General features: G+C 40.9%; 1 protein-coding gene across 6 annotated transcripts in view; it reads left to right on the plus strand.

Moving 5' to 3' along the window:
• Positions 1-492: 492 nt before the first annotated feature.
• Positions 493-16,311, plus strand: part of RTN4 (reticulon 4) — a 54,789-nt gene continuing 38,970 nt past the window's right edge. The window contains exons 1-2 of one of the 6 annotated variants that reach the window (XM_059659816.1): positions 493-1,304; positions 16,034-16,090. In XM_059659816.1, the coding sequence (XP_059515799.1) occupies positions 755-1,304; positions 16,034-16,090 (607 nt within the window). In that variant the 5' untranslated portion in view covers positions 493-754. The remainder of the gene's footprint in view (positions 1,305-16,033; positions 16,091-16,311) is intronic. The other 5 variants (XM_059659815.1, XM_059659814.1, XM_059659813.1 and 2 more) reach the window with 5 other exon arrangements.

Below are 16,311 nucleotides of genomic sequence, written 5' to 3' on the forward strand. Positions count from 1 at the left end.
AATCCTTAGGGCCGACTCCACAGTCCCGTTTGTTAGTACCTTTGTGCACTCTGGGTTTTTTCCCTTTCCTGGGAGGAAAGTTTCCACCCAGGATAACGCCCTTCCGGTGGCGAGCCAGGAGTCTCTCCCACCCCCAGGGCTGGCAGCTGGCTCGCTTTCGCAGCCCTCTAACTGCAGCGGACCTGCAGCTGTGGGCTCGGCCAGACCATCCCCCCACCCACCTCCACGCCCCCACCTCCCTCCCAGCCTCTCTCCCTCCCATCCCCTCTACTAAACTACCCACGGGGGAGGGCGGGGTGCCAGTTTCAAACCCCGCCCACCGAACCCAACCCAGCCGGTAGGAGAGAGGAAGCGCAGTAAGCCACACCCACTTTCGCCTCTCCTCCTTTCCGTTGGGCCGGCCGGTTGTCCTTTATCACTAATCCTGCAGCCGATTGGCTCCCTCCCTCCCGCGCCAGCCCCCGCCCGCAGGGGAGGGGGAATCGCGCCAAACTGGGCGGAGAGTCTGCTGGCCTCTCTCCTACGCCGGTCTGGGCGGCGGCGGCGGCAACTGGGGACGGGGCGGGTGGCGCATCACGGGTGCGGAGGCAGGAGGGGCAGCCTCATTGTTCCGGGAGCCGTCGCCTCTGCCGGTCCCTCAGCTCGTTCGGCTCTGCCCCTTTCGGAGCTCCCCAGCCCCCACCACAGCCCGCGCCGCGGAGGAGAAGCGTCCGGCGGCCGCCGCAGCTGCAGCATCCTCTCCGACCCGCCAGCCATGGAAGACGCGGACCAGTCGTCTCGGGTCTCCTCGTCCTCGGACCACCCGCCCCGGCCTCAGCCCACGTTCAAGTACCAGTTCGTGAGGGAGCCCGAGGACGAGGAGGAAGAGGACGAAGAGGACGAGGAGGACGAGGACGAGGACTTGGAGGAGCTGGAGGTGCTGGAGAGGAAGCCCGCCGCCGGGCTGTCGGCGGCCCCAGTGCCCACCGCCTCCGCCCCCACCGCGCCCCTGCTGGACTTCGACAATGACTTCGTGCCCCCCGCGCCCCGGGGGCCCTTGCCGGCCGCGCCCCCTGTCGCCCCGGAGAGGCATCAGCCCTGGGACCCGAGTCCCGCGTCCACCGCGCCATCCCTGCCGTCCGCTGCCGCAGCCTCGCCCTCCAAGCTCCCCGAGGACGACGAGCCTCCGGCCCGGCCGCCCCCACCTCCCCCGGCCAGCGTGAGCCCCCAAACCGAGCCCGCGTGGACGCCGACCGCCCCGGCCCCCGCTGCGCCCCCCTCCACGCCGGCCGCGCCCAAGCGCAGGAGCTCCTCTGGCTCCGTGGGTGAGTGCTCGCCCGCCCCGCGCCCCTCCCTCTTTTGTGTGCAGCCCCAGCTGCTACCGCGGGGTCCCCCTTCTCCGCCCCGAGGGGCTTTGTCTGCGGACCTGGGGCGGGGGGAAGGCGCGCCCACCCCCGTGGGAGCCGCCGGGAGCTGGGTGGGGCGGCGGAGGTAGCCGGGGCTGGTGCTTCATTGTCTGTCCGGGCGTCGGGTAACACGTGCACCCGCCCGCTCCCGGTTCTTCCCGCTGGTCCCCATCCCCCGGCGTCCCTGAAGTTAGGCACCCACCCGCCCCTAGAAGCTGGGTGTGTATCGAGGAACTAGGGCTGTGGGTTCTTAGGCTGCCCACGTTCTGGGGTGCGGACGGAAAGGCCTTGGCGCCTTCATCTTTTGTCTCCCCGTCTGGGCTGCTCCTGGGGGAAAGGCGCAGTTTGGCTGTCAGTCCGCTGGCCTGCGTTCAGCCCGGGCCCCCTCCTATCCCCTCGCTGGCCGGGGTGGCCCCATGCGTTTCATCTCCCCTCCCCTCCTCCTGCGCCGGTGGGGAGATGACCCCTTGGAAAGCGTCCACATTGACCCCGCTGCAGTGAGGGAGGGCGCCCCCAGTGGTGTGCGCGTGCAGACCCGGGTGGGAGAGTTGTGGCCAAGTCCTGCCACCGCCCAGTTCCCCGTGTATTGATGTGGCAGCTCCGCACCGGCTAAACCCAGCCCGGAAAGGGGCTGCGGGCATTGCGTTCCTTGGGGCGCAGCTCTGCTCGCGTCTCAGCTGCAGAGGAAGAGGAATTGCTGTCAGTGTGGACAGGTTTAGCCTCTTACCGCATCATCAGGGAATCGTCAACACAAAGGCAGCATGATTGATGGTCTTAAAGACGGGAAACCTGTGGCTTCCTATCCGGGACTAGGCCAATTAAACTTGTGGTCGATTTACCATGAGACTTAATGAAATATTTTGAGAGGTTTTCATGTATTGGTTAGATATACTATTTCTTGGAAGTTATGTTTTAGGTCTACAGAGACAAATCGGCGTAGTCTGTAAAAGAGTTTTCAAATCTTTTCATCCACTAGTACCTGGTTGTACATTAATAATTAAATTCTTTTTAAGAACACCTTGGGAAATTATTTCAGAAGGTAAAAATATCAAGTTTATTAGAGATTTAGAGTTCATCTGATCGGACAAATTATGAACTTATTGACCAGTAGCTTTTTACTCTTCCTGATTTACTGCTTTAGGTATTAGGAAGCCACTGAAGATTATTGAACTGAGGCCTGGATGGTAGTGTTAGAAAAGGAATTGGTGACCATATTCTAAGATAGGTTGGAAAGAAAAACAGGGGAACTATTGAGAAAGCTTTTGGGATAGTTCTGAGACAGTTGAGTAGAGGCTAATCTAGTTCATTACTTAGTTAAGTGAAAATTTTTTAATTGGTTGTGAATCTGTATTTTTATAGTTAGGGTACAAAGAGTTTTTATGAAAGAAGAATTGACAGGACTTTGAGGCTATGAACGTAAATGCAAAGGAAAGAATGTTGGTGCTTATTAAATCAGTTTCAGAGACTGTCCAAAGTTGTTAATTGAATGGAAGTTTATATAGGATTTAATATTGCTTTAAGTATAGGGTTATTATATCTTGGAGACGAAAAACCATGTCTTTTAAGATTTTAAGTGATATATATATACGTTAAATCTTAAGTATAAGATGCCTCTAAAGAAAGAGAGATCGTGCCCTATTCAGTCCCCATCTTCCATTTATACCTAACAAGAGACAGCAAGGAATAGAACTGATGAATTTAGAGATTCCGAATAATTTCTTTTGTTAAGCTATTTTTAATTTTCTGACTAGGAACAAGTGGTATGTATGGATAAGATAAATTATGTTTCAGATAGGTTCCTAGGAAGCACAGTGCCAAATTTATAGTGCTTTTTAGTAACCAACAAGCTCCCTCATCCTTTTTTAAATGATGTAATGAATATATATAGATCTTTGGTAAATATCTAACTATGTGGAATAGTATTTAGAAAATATGCTATTTCATACTATATATATCTCTGTAAACTTGGAAGATTTGCTGTATTATATAAAACCTTTTTAAAAGGGGGCATATTTTCTATTGTCTAATAATTAGCTCTGTTTTAGTGTAGTTATTTAATAATATACAGTGGGGCCTTGACTTACGAGTGTCCCGACTAATGAGTTTTTCGAGATACGAGCTGTCTCTCGGCCAATTTTTTGCTTTGAGTTGCGAGCTAAAATTCGGGTTACGAGCCAGCTTCAGATACCCCAGCACTAGTTGGCGCAGCGAACGTCACAGTGAACGCCACAACATCAGCCCAGCATCACGGGTCTCACTCGTTCACTTTTTGATTTGACATACGAGTAATTTGAGTTACGAGCTCCGTCACGGAACGAATTAAACTCGTAAGTCAAGGCCCCACTGTACCTAAAAGCAATTTATTTGAAACCCTACTGATGTAAGGCTCCAATTTAAATGGCATATTTTAAAGGTACTTTGCTAGCCCAGGTTTCAAGTACCAACCAAATGGATATATTTCTTGATTCTTTAGAAACTCTGATGAAGTAGAAGTAAATGTTGCAGATACACTATTCTTATAGCACATTCTTTGAGACTTTTTGTTCCTGATTCTAAATATAGACCCTAGAAAAGGTCCCCCTGAGGGTGATAGCACCAGGGATTCAGAACTCTCTCAGGGCTGAACCCTCATTCATCAGCAGTGTTTAAATGGGGGGATGTGACCTTTGTGGACATAGGCCTGCAAGGTGGCCAGACCCAGCTGTACTGAAGCCAGGGTCTGCTCAGACTGATGGCCTCGTCATCATTTCAGCTCTAAAGGAGGAGTTGATAATTTCACTTGTAAGCTGCTGAGTTTTTGTTTGTTGGCATGGTGATTATTAATTTTAAGTTGCTTTACTCATGTGTTCCCATAATATTCTGTTCTTTCCTCAGGATAGATATCATGCCATATATGTGATAATAGTACGTTTACTCATCTCTAGTTTCTACCAGACTATATGCTCCTTGAATAAAGAGGCTATATCACCTTTTTTCCTTGAGGAAAAGGATTATATGACATTATGTCTGCATTACTGAGCACAGACATGTGGTGTAGGCACTCAGATATTTGTTGAATGAATGAAAATTATAGATGAAAGTTAATCTTCACATTCTGTATAGTTCCAGAATTATTACAATATTTTCTCTCAATGAAAATCCCAAGTGTTATGAATTAAAGCATGCATGTATTTACATATGTACCATACTTTATTTAACCGGTCTTTTAGTGATGATTAACTAGGTTGTTTCTCAGCTTTTTCTGTTACAAATAATGTTGCTGTGAACACCCTTATGTAAACTTCTTTGGGAATACATGCTGTTCTCTAGGTGTTGTAAGATAAATTCATGCTAATAGAATTCCTAGTTCAAAGGCTATGTGCATTTAAAATGTTGCTAGATAATGCCAAATTGTACTACAAAGAGTTGTTCCAACCTATATTCTCACCAATAATGTGTTAAAGTACCTCTTTTCCTTTTGCCTTTACCAGTGGAGTAGATTGATAAACCAGTAAATCGATTTAGCAAATTGTTTTTTAAATTTATATTTCCCAGTATTTTTTTTTTTAATTAGTTTAGGTGCCATATTATTTACTAGGCTTAGGTGCCAGTACATTTTTCTCATTACAGTTTTGACCTCTTCTTTTTTTCTTCTTCTTCTTCTAGCTGTAGGAGCACTTGATCTAGTGTAAGGAAATTCGCCTTTGTCATATATATGTCTTATAAAAATTTCTCCACGTTTTCTCTTGGTATTTTTATGATTTTACTTTAACATTTAATTCTTTCTATAGTTTATTTTGTTCTAGAGAACAACGTACTGATACAATTTTATTTTTGAATATGATATTTCATTTGTCTCAACACCATTTTCTCTACTATTTTGAAATACCACTTTTGTCATATATTTGTAGTATGGGTGAAATATTTTCTGTTTGATTTATTTTTTTAATTGCTATAACTTTTATTTGTTTAATTACTTTTTAAGAGTTTCAGTTATTGTTGATGTTAAATATTATATTATTTTCAGGTGTACATCATAATGGTAGTGGTAGTGGTTAGACACTACCAGGTGATCCCTCAGTAAGTCCAGTTCCTATCTGACACCCATATATAGACTATAACTTAAAAAAAAAAAAAAAATCTCACCAGTGGATATGTTTTTTTTTTTTAATGATTTTTGAGAGAGAGAGAGAAACTGATGTGAGAGAGAAACATCAGGAGCTCTAGTTAAGTTTGGTGTTGATAGAATCAAATATATATTTTAATGGCCTGCTAAAAGAATTGTGGGTAAAAATGTGGTTGAAATTACTTCAGTATAATAGAAGTTTAGTATGTTTACATTGCCTTACCTTTTTTTGAAGGGCTTAAAAATTTATTTTTACTTTTTGTTATGGAAAATTTCAAACATAAAGGAAAACAGAATAGTGAACGAAACCTCATTTAACCAACACTGAGCCCCAACAGTCATCAATCCATTGCCAATCTTGCCAGTCCCACACCCTTATAAATATTTCATTATGTATCTTGCAAACCAAGTACTGTTTTCCAAAACATAACCACAATACTCTTGATCAAATACTTTCCCAACATATTTCACAATAATTAATTTAATCAAGTATCCAGCTAAAGTTTATATTTACTACTACTTAGTGGATGTCATACGTTTTTTTAAAAAAGTTTTTTAAAAAAAGCCAGAATCCAAATAAGGTCCACACATTACAATGGATTGGTTTGTTTTATGTCTGTTTATGGGTTCTCCCTTACTTGTGCACACTCTCTGAAATTTGTTGAAGAATGCATGTACAGTTTTTTCATTTAATGTTTTTATTACTTTATTTATTTTTTTTGTTAACCCTCACCCGAGGATATTTTTTTCCATTGATTTTTAGGGAGAGCGGGAGAAAGAGAGAAGGACACATACAGGGAGAGAAACATCAATGTGAGCGAAACACATCAATTGGTTGCCTCCTGCATGGGCTTGGAAAGAGTCTGCAACTAAGGTACTTACTTGCCCTTCACCAAAATCGAACCCAGGACCCTTTGGTTTGCAGGCCGATGCCCTATCCATTGAGACAGAACTGGCTAGGGTGACATTTTTATTATATTTTTAAATATTTTTTTATTGATTTCAGAGAGGAAGGGAGAGAGAGAGAGAGAGAAACATCAATGATGAGAGAGAATCATTGATCGACTGCCTCCTGCATGCCCCACACTGGGGATCGAACCTGCAACCCCAGCATGTGCCCTTGACTGGTGTTGTACCCAAGACCCTTCAGTTTGCAGGCTGACGCTCTATCCACTGAGCCAAACCCACCTGGCTCCTCCTGCTGTGCGGCCCCCCCCCCCCCCCCGCCCCGCCCCAGCTGCCCCACTCCTGCTGCCCTGCTTGCACTCGCTGATGGCGCAGAGCGATTGAGGACAGTGTCAGCAGTGGGTGCGAGCATGGCTGTGTTGTCAGTGTGTGTGAGTGGTGGCTGCTGCCCCGATCACCCCTCAGGAGCAGGGGGAGGTGGAGAAGCCCTGAGGGGCTATCGGGGCCGGCAGCCATTGCTCACACACACTGACAACACAGCCATGCTGGCACCCACTGCTGACGGCGCCGAGTGAGTGATTAGGAGCGGGGCCTGCACTGGTAGTGGGTGCGAGCGCTGGGCAGGACTGCGGTGCACGGGAGCAAAGACTTTTCAGTAACCACCAGAGGCTCGCCCCGATGACAGCAACCGGTGCTCCTCCTTGGTCTGGCACCCCCGCTCACCTGGTCCACCATCCTGCTGCAGCTGACGCCCACCATATTTCACACTCTGCCGCCTGCTGCCAACACCTGCCATGTTCCGCGTGCGTCCTCTGGTGGTCAGTGCATATCATAGCGACTGGTTTTTCGGTTGTTCTGCTGTTCGGTCTATTTGCATATTAGGGTTTTACATATACACATAACTTACAGCCCTGGCCGGTTTTGCTCAGTGGACAGAGTGTTGGCCTGCTGATTAAAGTGTCCCAAGTTGGATTCCAGTCAAGGGTAGCCTGAGTTGCAGGTTCAATCTCAAGTAGGGGGCGTGCAGGAGGCAGCCAATCAATGATTCTTTCTCATCATTGATGTTTCTCTCCCTGTCTCTCTGAAATCAATAAAAATATATTTTTTAAAAATAATAAAGATATAACTTACATACAGTAAAATGCATAGATCTTAAGTTTTAGCAATTCTGTGTTTTAACAAATACAGCTACTCATTTAACCCACACCCCTGTCAAGATAACAGAAAAGGTTCATCATTCCAGAAAGATCCCTTGAGCCTTAGCAGTCAATTTAATTCTTGTTCTGTCCTTCCCCCAGCCCTCTAATCCCAAGCAGCTACTGTTCAGATTGTTTTCACCATAATTTTGCCGATTATAGAGTATCATGTGGATGGAATCATACAGTATTTACTCTGGTGTCTGGTTATTTGCACTCAATATATTTTTGAGACTTATCAATGATGATGTAGGTATCAGTAATTTATTCCTTTTTATTGCTGAGTAAGTATTCCATGATAAGAATGTGCTACAATTTAATTATTTGTTCACTTGTCGATGGACGTTTGGATTATTTGTAGTTTTTAGCTATTATGAACAATAGAGTGCTGGGAACTTTCTTTGTATAGGCCTTTTTTTGTGGATATTTGTTTTCATTTCTCTTGGGTAAAGAGAGTAGAATTGAGTAAGAGTAGAATTGCTGGTTCATAGGGTAGTTATCTTTATAAAAAAAATTGTCAAACTGTTCTCCAGAGTGGTTCCACGTCTACCAGCGATGTATGAGAGTTAGAGTGGCTTCACATTCTCAGAAACATTTGATATTATCAGTCTTTTAAATTTTAGTGGGTATGTAGTTGTTCTCATTATAGCTTTAATTCACATGATGAATTAAATTTAATTCCTAATGACTAATGAATTAGAGGGCTTTTACATGTCTACTGGCTACTTGTGTAACTTTTTTTTGTGAAGTGTCCAAGTAATTTGCCCATTCTTACATTGGGTTAGATGCCATTTTCTTACTGATTTGTAGGAGTCTTTCCTCAGATATATGCATTGTGAATATATTCTCCTAATCTGTAGTTTACCTGCTAATTTTATTGATGGTTTCTTTTGATGAGTATAATTTTCTGCTTTTGAAGAAGTCTTAATTTATCAAGCTTTCCTTTTATGGTTCATACTTACTGTGTGCTAAGACACATTTGCCTACACCAAGGTTGTAAAAACGTTTTATGTTTGTTTTTTTAGAAGCTTTATCGTTTTAGCTTTTAGGTTTAAATCTATAATTCATCTTGAATTAATTTTTGCCTATGGAAGAGTTACAGGTTCAGATTTTTGTATTTTTTCCATATAAATATCCAGTTGTCCCAGCAAACATTTTTTAAAATAAGTTGTTATTGGTTTTTAGAGAGAGAGGAAGGGAGAGAGGGATAGAGGGATAGAAACATCGATGAGAAAAACATCATCGAACAGCTACCTCCTGCACAACCCCCACTGGGGATCGAGCCTGCGATCTGGGCATGTTCCCTGACTGGGAATTGAACTGGTGACCTCTTGATTCATGAGTCAACGCTCAAACACTGAGCCACACCGGCCCGGCCCAGCAAAATTTTTTTTGGAAAGAATTTGTCTTTCTCTATTGAATTTTGCTTTGGTGCCTTTGACGAAAATCAGTTAACCATATAAGTGTGTCTGTTTAAGCATACAGAGCCTCCTCAACGTAGGGTGGTGGGTATGTCCTATAAACCCATAGTTAGTAAGTTGAAAATATCCTGAGTCAGAAATGCATTTAGACACATTAAAAATTGGCACTGACTTTCTCTGGCATTATATCATGTCTGTTTGCATAAGTATGTTTAGCATTCAATGTTGGGAGTGGGTGGAGGAGTGAGATAATGAGGGAGAGAGGTGAAGAAGGAGAGCAAGGAATTAGCTCATTAAATAATGACTATTTTTAAAAAAGCATTTGATACACTTAACCTACCAAGCATCATAGCTTAGCCATGCCTACCTTTAATATTCTCAGAACACTTAATATTTTGCCCACCTAGAGTTGGCAGAATCATCTAACACAGTGAATACACTGTGGAGTATCAGTTGTTCACCTCCCTGATCTGGGAGCTGTGGCTCACCGCTTGTGCTGCCACTGCTCAGCTTCACCAGAAAATTGTACTGCATGTCCTTAGCCCGGAAATGATCAGAATTTAAAATCAAAGTATGATTTCTATTGAATGTATGTCGCTTTCCGTACAGTCAAACCGTTCATTGTGAGTCAAGGATGTCTTTATCTATTTTATTCTATTGATCTATTTGTCTATCTTTATGCCAGTAACCAGACTGTTTTAATTACTATAACTTTATAGTAAGTCTTAAAATCGAGCAGTGTGAATACACCAAGTTTTATCTCCCCCCCCCCCCAAATTGTTTTGCCTTAAGTCCTTTGTATTTCTATATACATTTTAGGATCAACTTGTTCATTTCTACAGAATGCCTGCTGGGAATTTGGCATTATATTGAGTCTAGAGATCAATATTGGGAGAATTTGACATCTTAAGAGTTTGAGATTTTACCTTATAACAAGCTAACAAATTAGCCTGCCATAGTCTCATGGATGCTGGCAGAGGACACAGATACCTGGGTAAGAAATAAGGGACTTTAATACTCACAGCAGTGGTAATAGCCAGAATATCAGCACTTTTTGGGACAGATTCCCAGAGCCCCATTTCCTTAGGGCAACACAGAGAGGGCCAAGCAACCTTGGGCTTAGAGAAACTGGATCTTACACTATATAAAAGCCTGCCTGCCTTACTGCTCAAGTGAAAGACTTTGTCTCTAAGGTGGTTTGCAATACAAACATCTTTGAAAAGATAGGAACAAAGGCAGCCAGTGCCCCATCCCTCTCTTCACAAGATGTGCAAAAACACAAGAAACTCTTTAAGAGAGCTCTTCCCTGTTAACAACAAAAGTCTTCCAATCCACATGTCATGTTTACTAGTATGTATTTCTCTCAGCAGTGTTTTGTATTTTTCACTGTAGAGCTTTTGCATTTCTATTGTTACATTTACTTCTAAGTATTTTATGTTTTTTGTTGCTATTGTAAATGATAGTTAAACATTTTATTTTTCATTTGTTAGTTGCTGGTACATGGAAATTCAGTGATTTGTATACTGTTCTTGTAACTATCCTGCATCTTCCTAAATTTACTTCTTAGCTCTAGTGAGGTTTAATAGGTGTGTTTTTTTTTTTTTTTAAAAAAACAACCATAGAATTTTCTAACTACACAGTGCTGTTCGCAAGTTAAAATCATTCTACTTTTCCCTTCTGATATTTATGCTATAAATGTGGTAAGAAGGCAAGTACAGTAAAAGGTGTAAAAACTTCCTTGTTTTATTCTGCATCTGGGGGAAATATGATTAGTCTTATTATGAAGTATGAAGTTAGTTGCATATTTTTCCTAGATGTCCTGACCCTTAGGTTGAGAAAGTTTCCTTCTGCTCCAAATTTGTTGAAAATTTTTATGAAATAGGTATTGAATTTTAACAGATGTCTTTGGCATCTATTAAGACAATCGTGTTACTTTCCTTTCTTAGACTGCTAATGTGCTAAATTTCATTGTTTCATTTTCAATGTTGAACCAATCTTGTATTTCTGGGATTAAACCCTTTGGGTAATGAATATACTTTTTATGAATTGCTGAATTCAGTTTGCTAATATGTTGTTAAAGATTTTTGCATGTATGTGTAAGGGGTATTTTTCTGTAAATTCATTTTCTTGCAATGTCTTTGTCTGGCTTTGATATTAATGTATCAATTTATAAAACGTTTTGGGAAGTGTTTGCTTTTCCTTTATCTGTTGAAAGCGTCTGTATAAGCATCCTTAGATGTTACAGAATTTACTATTGAAGCCTCTGGGCTTGGAGTTTTCTTTGTGGATATGTTTTTAAATGATAAGGATACCGAACTTTCTTTAAGTAATATAGGGCTATTCAGATTTTCTATTTCTTTTCTGCCAGTTTTAGAAATGTATGCCTTTAAAGGAATTTGTCTATTTCATCTTGATGAGTAGACATCAAGGACTTTGTCCACTCACCTAAGTTATCTAATTTATTGGCATAAACTTGTTAATAATATTCTTGATGTTTTTAAGATTTATAGAGATAGTCCTTTTATTTCCATTACTTGATCTTATTTCCTTTTTCTTGTTAGTTTTATGGAGTATCAGTTCTATTGATTTCTTCACTTTTGGTTTCATTGATTTTTCTCTATTGTTTACTAGTTTTCTATAACATTAGTTTCTGCTCTGATTCTTGTTATTTTTTTTTACTTGTTCGGGTTTACTTATGTGGGTTTAACTTGCTCTTTTTTTCTGGTTTCGTGAGGTGGAAGCTCTTTGAATTGAATCCTTCAGAGTTATAAATTTCTCTCTAACCTTGCTCTACCGGTATCCCACAAATTTCCATTATTTAATTTAAAATATGCTTTAATTTCCTCTGTGATCCATGGTGTTTTTTTTAAATTGTATAGTTTAATTTCCAAACATTTTGGGATTTTTCCAGATATTTTTGTCTTAGTGATTTCAATTTAATTCATGTGATCAATTTAATTCATGATGTCAGCCTTTTAAAGTGTATTGAGACTTGTTTTATAGACCAGAAAATGGTTTATCTTGGTGAATGTTCCATATGTACTTGAGAAGAATGTGTATTCTGTTGTTTGTAGTGCTCTATAAAAGTCAGTTTAGTTTGTGAATAGTGTTATCTAAATTTATATCCTTATTGATTACATGCATGTGGGTGTAATCTGTCGATTAGTTGAGAGTTGAGTGTTAAATTTTTTAAATAAAAGGTTTAGATGTGTCTGTCTCCCTTTAGTTGTTGCTTCATGTATTTTCTATATACCTTTCCCATACACCTTTAGTGTTGTTATATAGCTATTTAGTGTTATGTTTGTTTACTCCTTTATCATTACCAAGTGCCCCTCTTTATCACTGATAGTATCAAGGTAATATTCCTTGTCTTTGAATCTAATTTGCTCGACCTTAATGTAGCTGCTCCACATTTCTTAGAATAAGTGCTTGGATGATATATCCTTTTAGATTCTTTCACACACACACACACACACACTAGAGTCCCGGTGCATAGATTGTGCACCGGTGGGGTCCCTCGGCTCTGTGCTCTCTCGCAATCTAGTACCCCTCGGTGGATGTCAGAGAGCTGGTTTCAGCCTGATTCCCGCAGGCCAGGCCGAGGGACCCCACTGGTGCATGAGTCTGTGCACTGGGCCTCTAGTATTCATATAAGATCTTCGGTTTATCTCTTCTTGCCCTCCTCCCCCTTCCCTATGAGATTCATCAGTCTGTTCCATGTTTCCATGCCTGTGGTTTCTGCTCCTGCATTGAGCGTCTGCCTCCAGTGGTCATTGTGCATCATAGCTACCGGTCGGCCCGTCGGCTGGTCACTTAGGCTTTTATATATATAGATATTTTATTGATTTCAGAGAGGAAGTGAGAAGGAAAGAGAGAAACATCAATGATGAGAGAGAATCATTTACTGGCTGCCTCCTGCACTCCACCTACTGGGGATCAAGCCCACAACCCCAGGCATGTGCCCTTGACCGGAATCGAATCTGGGACCCCTCATTCCGCAGGCTGAAACTCTATCCACTGAGCCAAACCAGCTAGGGCTAGATCCTTTCACTTTTAACCTCCTGTGTTATTATATATAAAGTGTGTGTCCTATAAATGGCACATAGAAGGATTTTTATCTAGTCTGAGAACCTGCTTTTAATTGGGACCATTTACATTGATCATACTTATCAGTATGGTTCATTTAAGTCTTTGTTTTCTCTTTGTCCCATCTGGTTTTTGTTCTTTTATGCATCCATGCAGTTCTTCCATCCTTTGTGTTTTTATTGTCATACATTTTGCTTCTACAAATATTGTATATTGTAATTATTTGTGCTTCAAAAATCAATTATTCTTTAAAGAAATTAAGAAGTGAGAATATTTTATATTTACCATTCCACCATTCTTTGTTCCTTCATGAAGATATAGATTTTTATCTGGTGTCATTTCCCTTTAGTCTGAAAAACTTAGCATTTCTTGTAGTGCAGGTCTCTTGATGGTAATTTCTTTCAGCTTTTGTTTTCATATTTTATCTGATAATACCTTTATTCTCTTTGCTTTTCAAGAATATTTTTTATGAATACAGTCAGTCTTGCTATATACAGAAGTTATGGTGTTTTATTTGTTTTAAGTCTTTAATGTTAAAAGTATTACATATGCCTCCTCTCTCCCCCATTGACTTCTCCCAGCCCGTCCCCACCCCCGACCCCAGGTCTTCACCACCCTATTGTCTATGTTCCTGGGTTATGCATTACGCTAAGCAAAATAAGCCAGTCAGAGAAGGAAGTTATGTTTTATAGAGTCACAGAAAACACTGAATTAGCAAATACTGAATCATTGCCCCTAGGGGAAATACAGGGTTAGGTTCCTGGAAACCTCTAGTCATAGCATTTTTGTTAACCAATCTATATATAACTTTGTTTTATGTGTATTCCTATTTATAAAGACACATTATTTAATATATGTTGTTGACTCATTAATATTGAACACGACCAACAGCATGATAATTCATACCTAAATGAAGTTTATCTAATACATATATTTTCTCTGTAAGGTGGTACATCACAGTCTTCTATGGTTAAGAACACTAGACAGCACTTCAGCACTGTGCTTAGGAACCTATTTAAGCAGCAAAGTAACTAACAAAAGCCACAAAAAATGTGAAAAAATGTGCCACTAAATAGCCTGGAAAAAGAATATGTGTTTACAGTCTGAGAGTGAAACAAGGAGACATAGGGTTTCCTTGTTTAACCTCACCTGAGAACTTGTGTTGGGTGACGGGCATATTTTGCTGTTCTGTGCATGTCTGCTATTGGGATTACCAATTTAGCCAGTAAACAAATTTGCAAATAGGGAATCAGTGAATAATAATGATTGAGTGTATATAATTTTAGATTGCCCTTTTTTTAAAATTATTTTAAGGATGTCCGTTATCTTTTGGATTATGTTTTTTTCCAGTGAGAGGTCAAGTCATTCTTATTGCTGTTCCCTTGCCCTTTTCCTGTTTTAAAGATTTTTCTCAGTCTTCGGTTTACAACAGTTTGACCTTTACAGTGTGTTTCTTTGTGGGTTGTATTTATTCTGCTTCTTGGATTTGTAAATTGGTATTTTCCATCACAGTTGACAAATTTTAGTTTGTTATATCTTTCTTTATTCCTTTTCCCCCCTGCATCTGTCACTGTTGTAATTGGAGGGGGTTCCAATTACATATACTTTAAATGCTTGATTATCTAACAGGCCACTGAGCTCTGTTCACTCCCCCCTCCCCCACCCCAGCCTTTCCCCCCCCCTGCTGTAGTTCATTTTGCATAGTTTCTTTCTGTTGCTTTTTTAAAGCTTATTCATCCTTTCTTTGCACTGTCCAGGAAGTCCAAGATGAAGGTGCCAGCCAGGTAGGCTTCATTCTGAGGCTCCTTCTCTTGGCTTACAGGTGGCTGCCACTTGCTCACACAGCGGAATGGAGAGACAGGGAAGGGTGAGCAGCAAGCTCTCTGGTGTCTTTTCTTATACGGACACTAATCCTATCCTACCATGTAACCCTAATTACCTTCCAAAGGCCCTGATTCCAAATACCATCACGTTGGAGGGTAGGGCTTCAACATAAACATTGGGGTGTGTGTGTGTGTGTGTGTCGGGGGCGAGGGTGTGGAAATCACAAATATTCAGTCCGCAATATATTGCGGTTTAGAAAATGGGTTCTGGGGTTGAATTGCCTGACTCACTAGTTGTGTTGTGTTTTGAGTGAGTTCCTTAAGTTTTGTCCCTTGGTGGTGATGGTTGTTGGTTTTTAATCTGTTAAATGGGGATAGTAACAACAACCCTTGTAGCAATAGGGTTCTAAGGAGTAAAATGAGTTTTTGCATGTAAAGTACTTAGAATAACAAGTAGCCCTCAATGTTAATTTTAAATAAAACAAGACTGGTGATAATAATGATCTTCCCCATTATAATTTTCTTTGTAATTTGGACAATGATGATAGAACTGATAGAACTGATGTCTTCAAAGAATAGTGTACAAAGACTCTTAGAATATTTTTATTTAAAGGTAGACAACCTGGCATAAGAAAATGCAGTCTCCGAAAGTTCTCCTGAACTGAACATATGCCAATAAAAATGACTAAGCAAGTGTCGTATTAATTTTATTCAAATGCATCTTTAAAATTTTGGCTTAATTAGTACAAGATAATTTAATTATCTGAAAATGTGAACAAAAGCTTTGGATGTGGTATATTAAGTAAGAAAAATAGTATCTTAAAGCCACTTTGGTTCATGATGTTTAACATAAACATGTTTTTGCCTCTTGAAAAATGATAGGTTCTATGGATACCATTTAATCAACTTTATAATATATGTGGTAATTTAATCTGAATTAATGGTTCTACTAATGGTACTACTTTTTCCTTTCCATCTTGGCTTTGTTCTCTGTAGGTGAAGTTTTGTATTAACTCATTACAAACTGAACCCTTACTTGCTCCTCTTATCTTTAAGCTCCTTCCAGCTCTGTCTTTATTTCTGCTGAGGTTATATTCTATTTGTTTTTCAGATGAGACACTTTTTGCTCTTCCTGCTGCATCTGAGCCTGTGATACACTCCTCTGCAGGCAAGTTCTTTCTGCTAGCCTTTTATCCTCTGTGTATTCTAACTTTAACTCTGTAGTTTTGTTAACTCTGTACAGAGCAGTTTGAATTTACTAAAAATTAGCATGGTTCAGATAATAACTACTGAAAAAGTTGAAATTGCATTTTATATGCTATGTCCAACGGGGAAATGGGCAGAACTTTTGATTAATAATTGGAAGTATATAAGGAATTCTTGGACCCT

This window comes from Myotis daubentonii, chromosome 12 (assembly GCF_963259705.1).
Source record: "Myotis daubentonii chromosome 12, mMyoDau2.1, whole genome shotgun sequence".
Lineage (NCBI taxonomy): Eukaryota > Metazoa > Chordata > Mammalia > Chiroptera > Vespertilionidae > Myotis > Myotis daubentonii.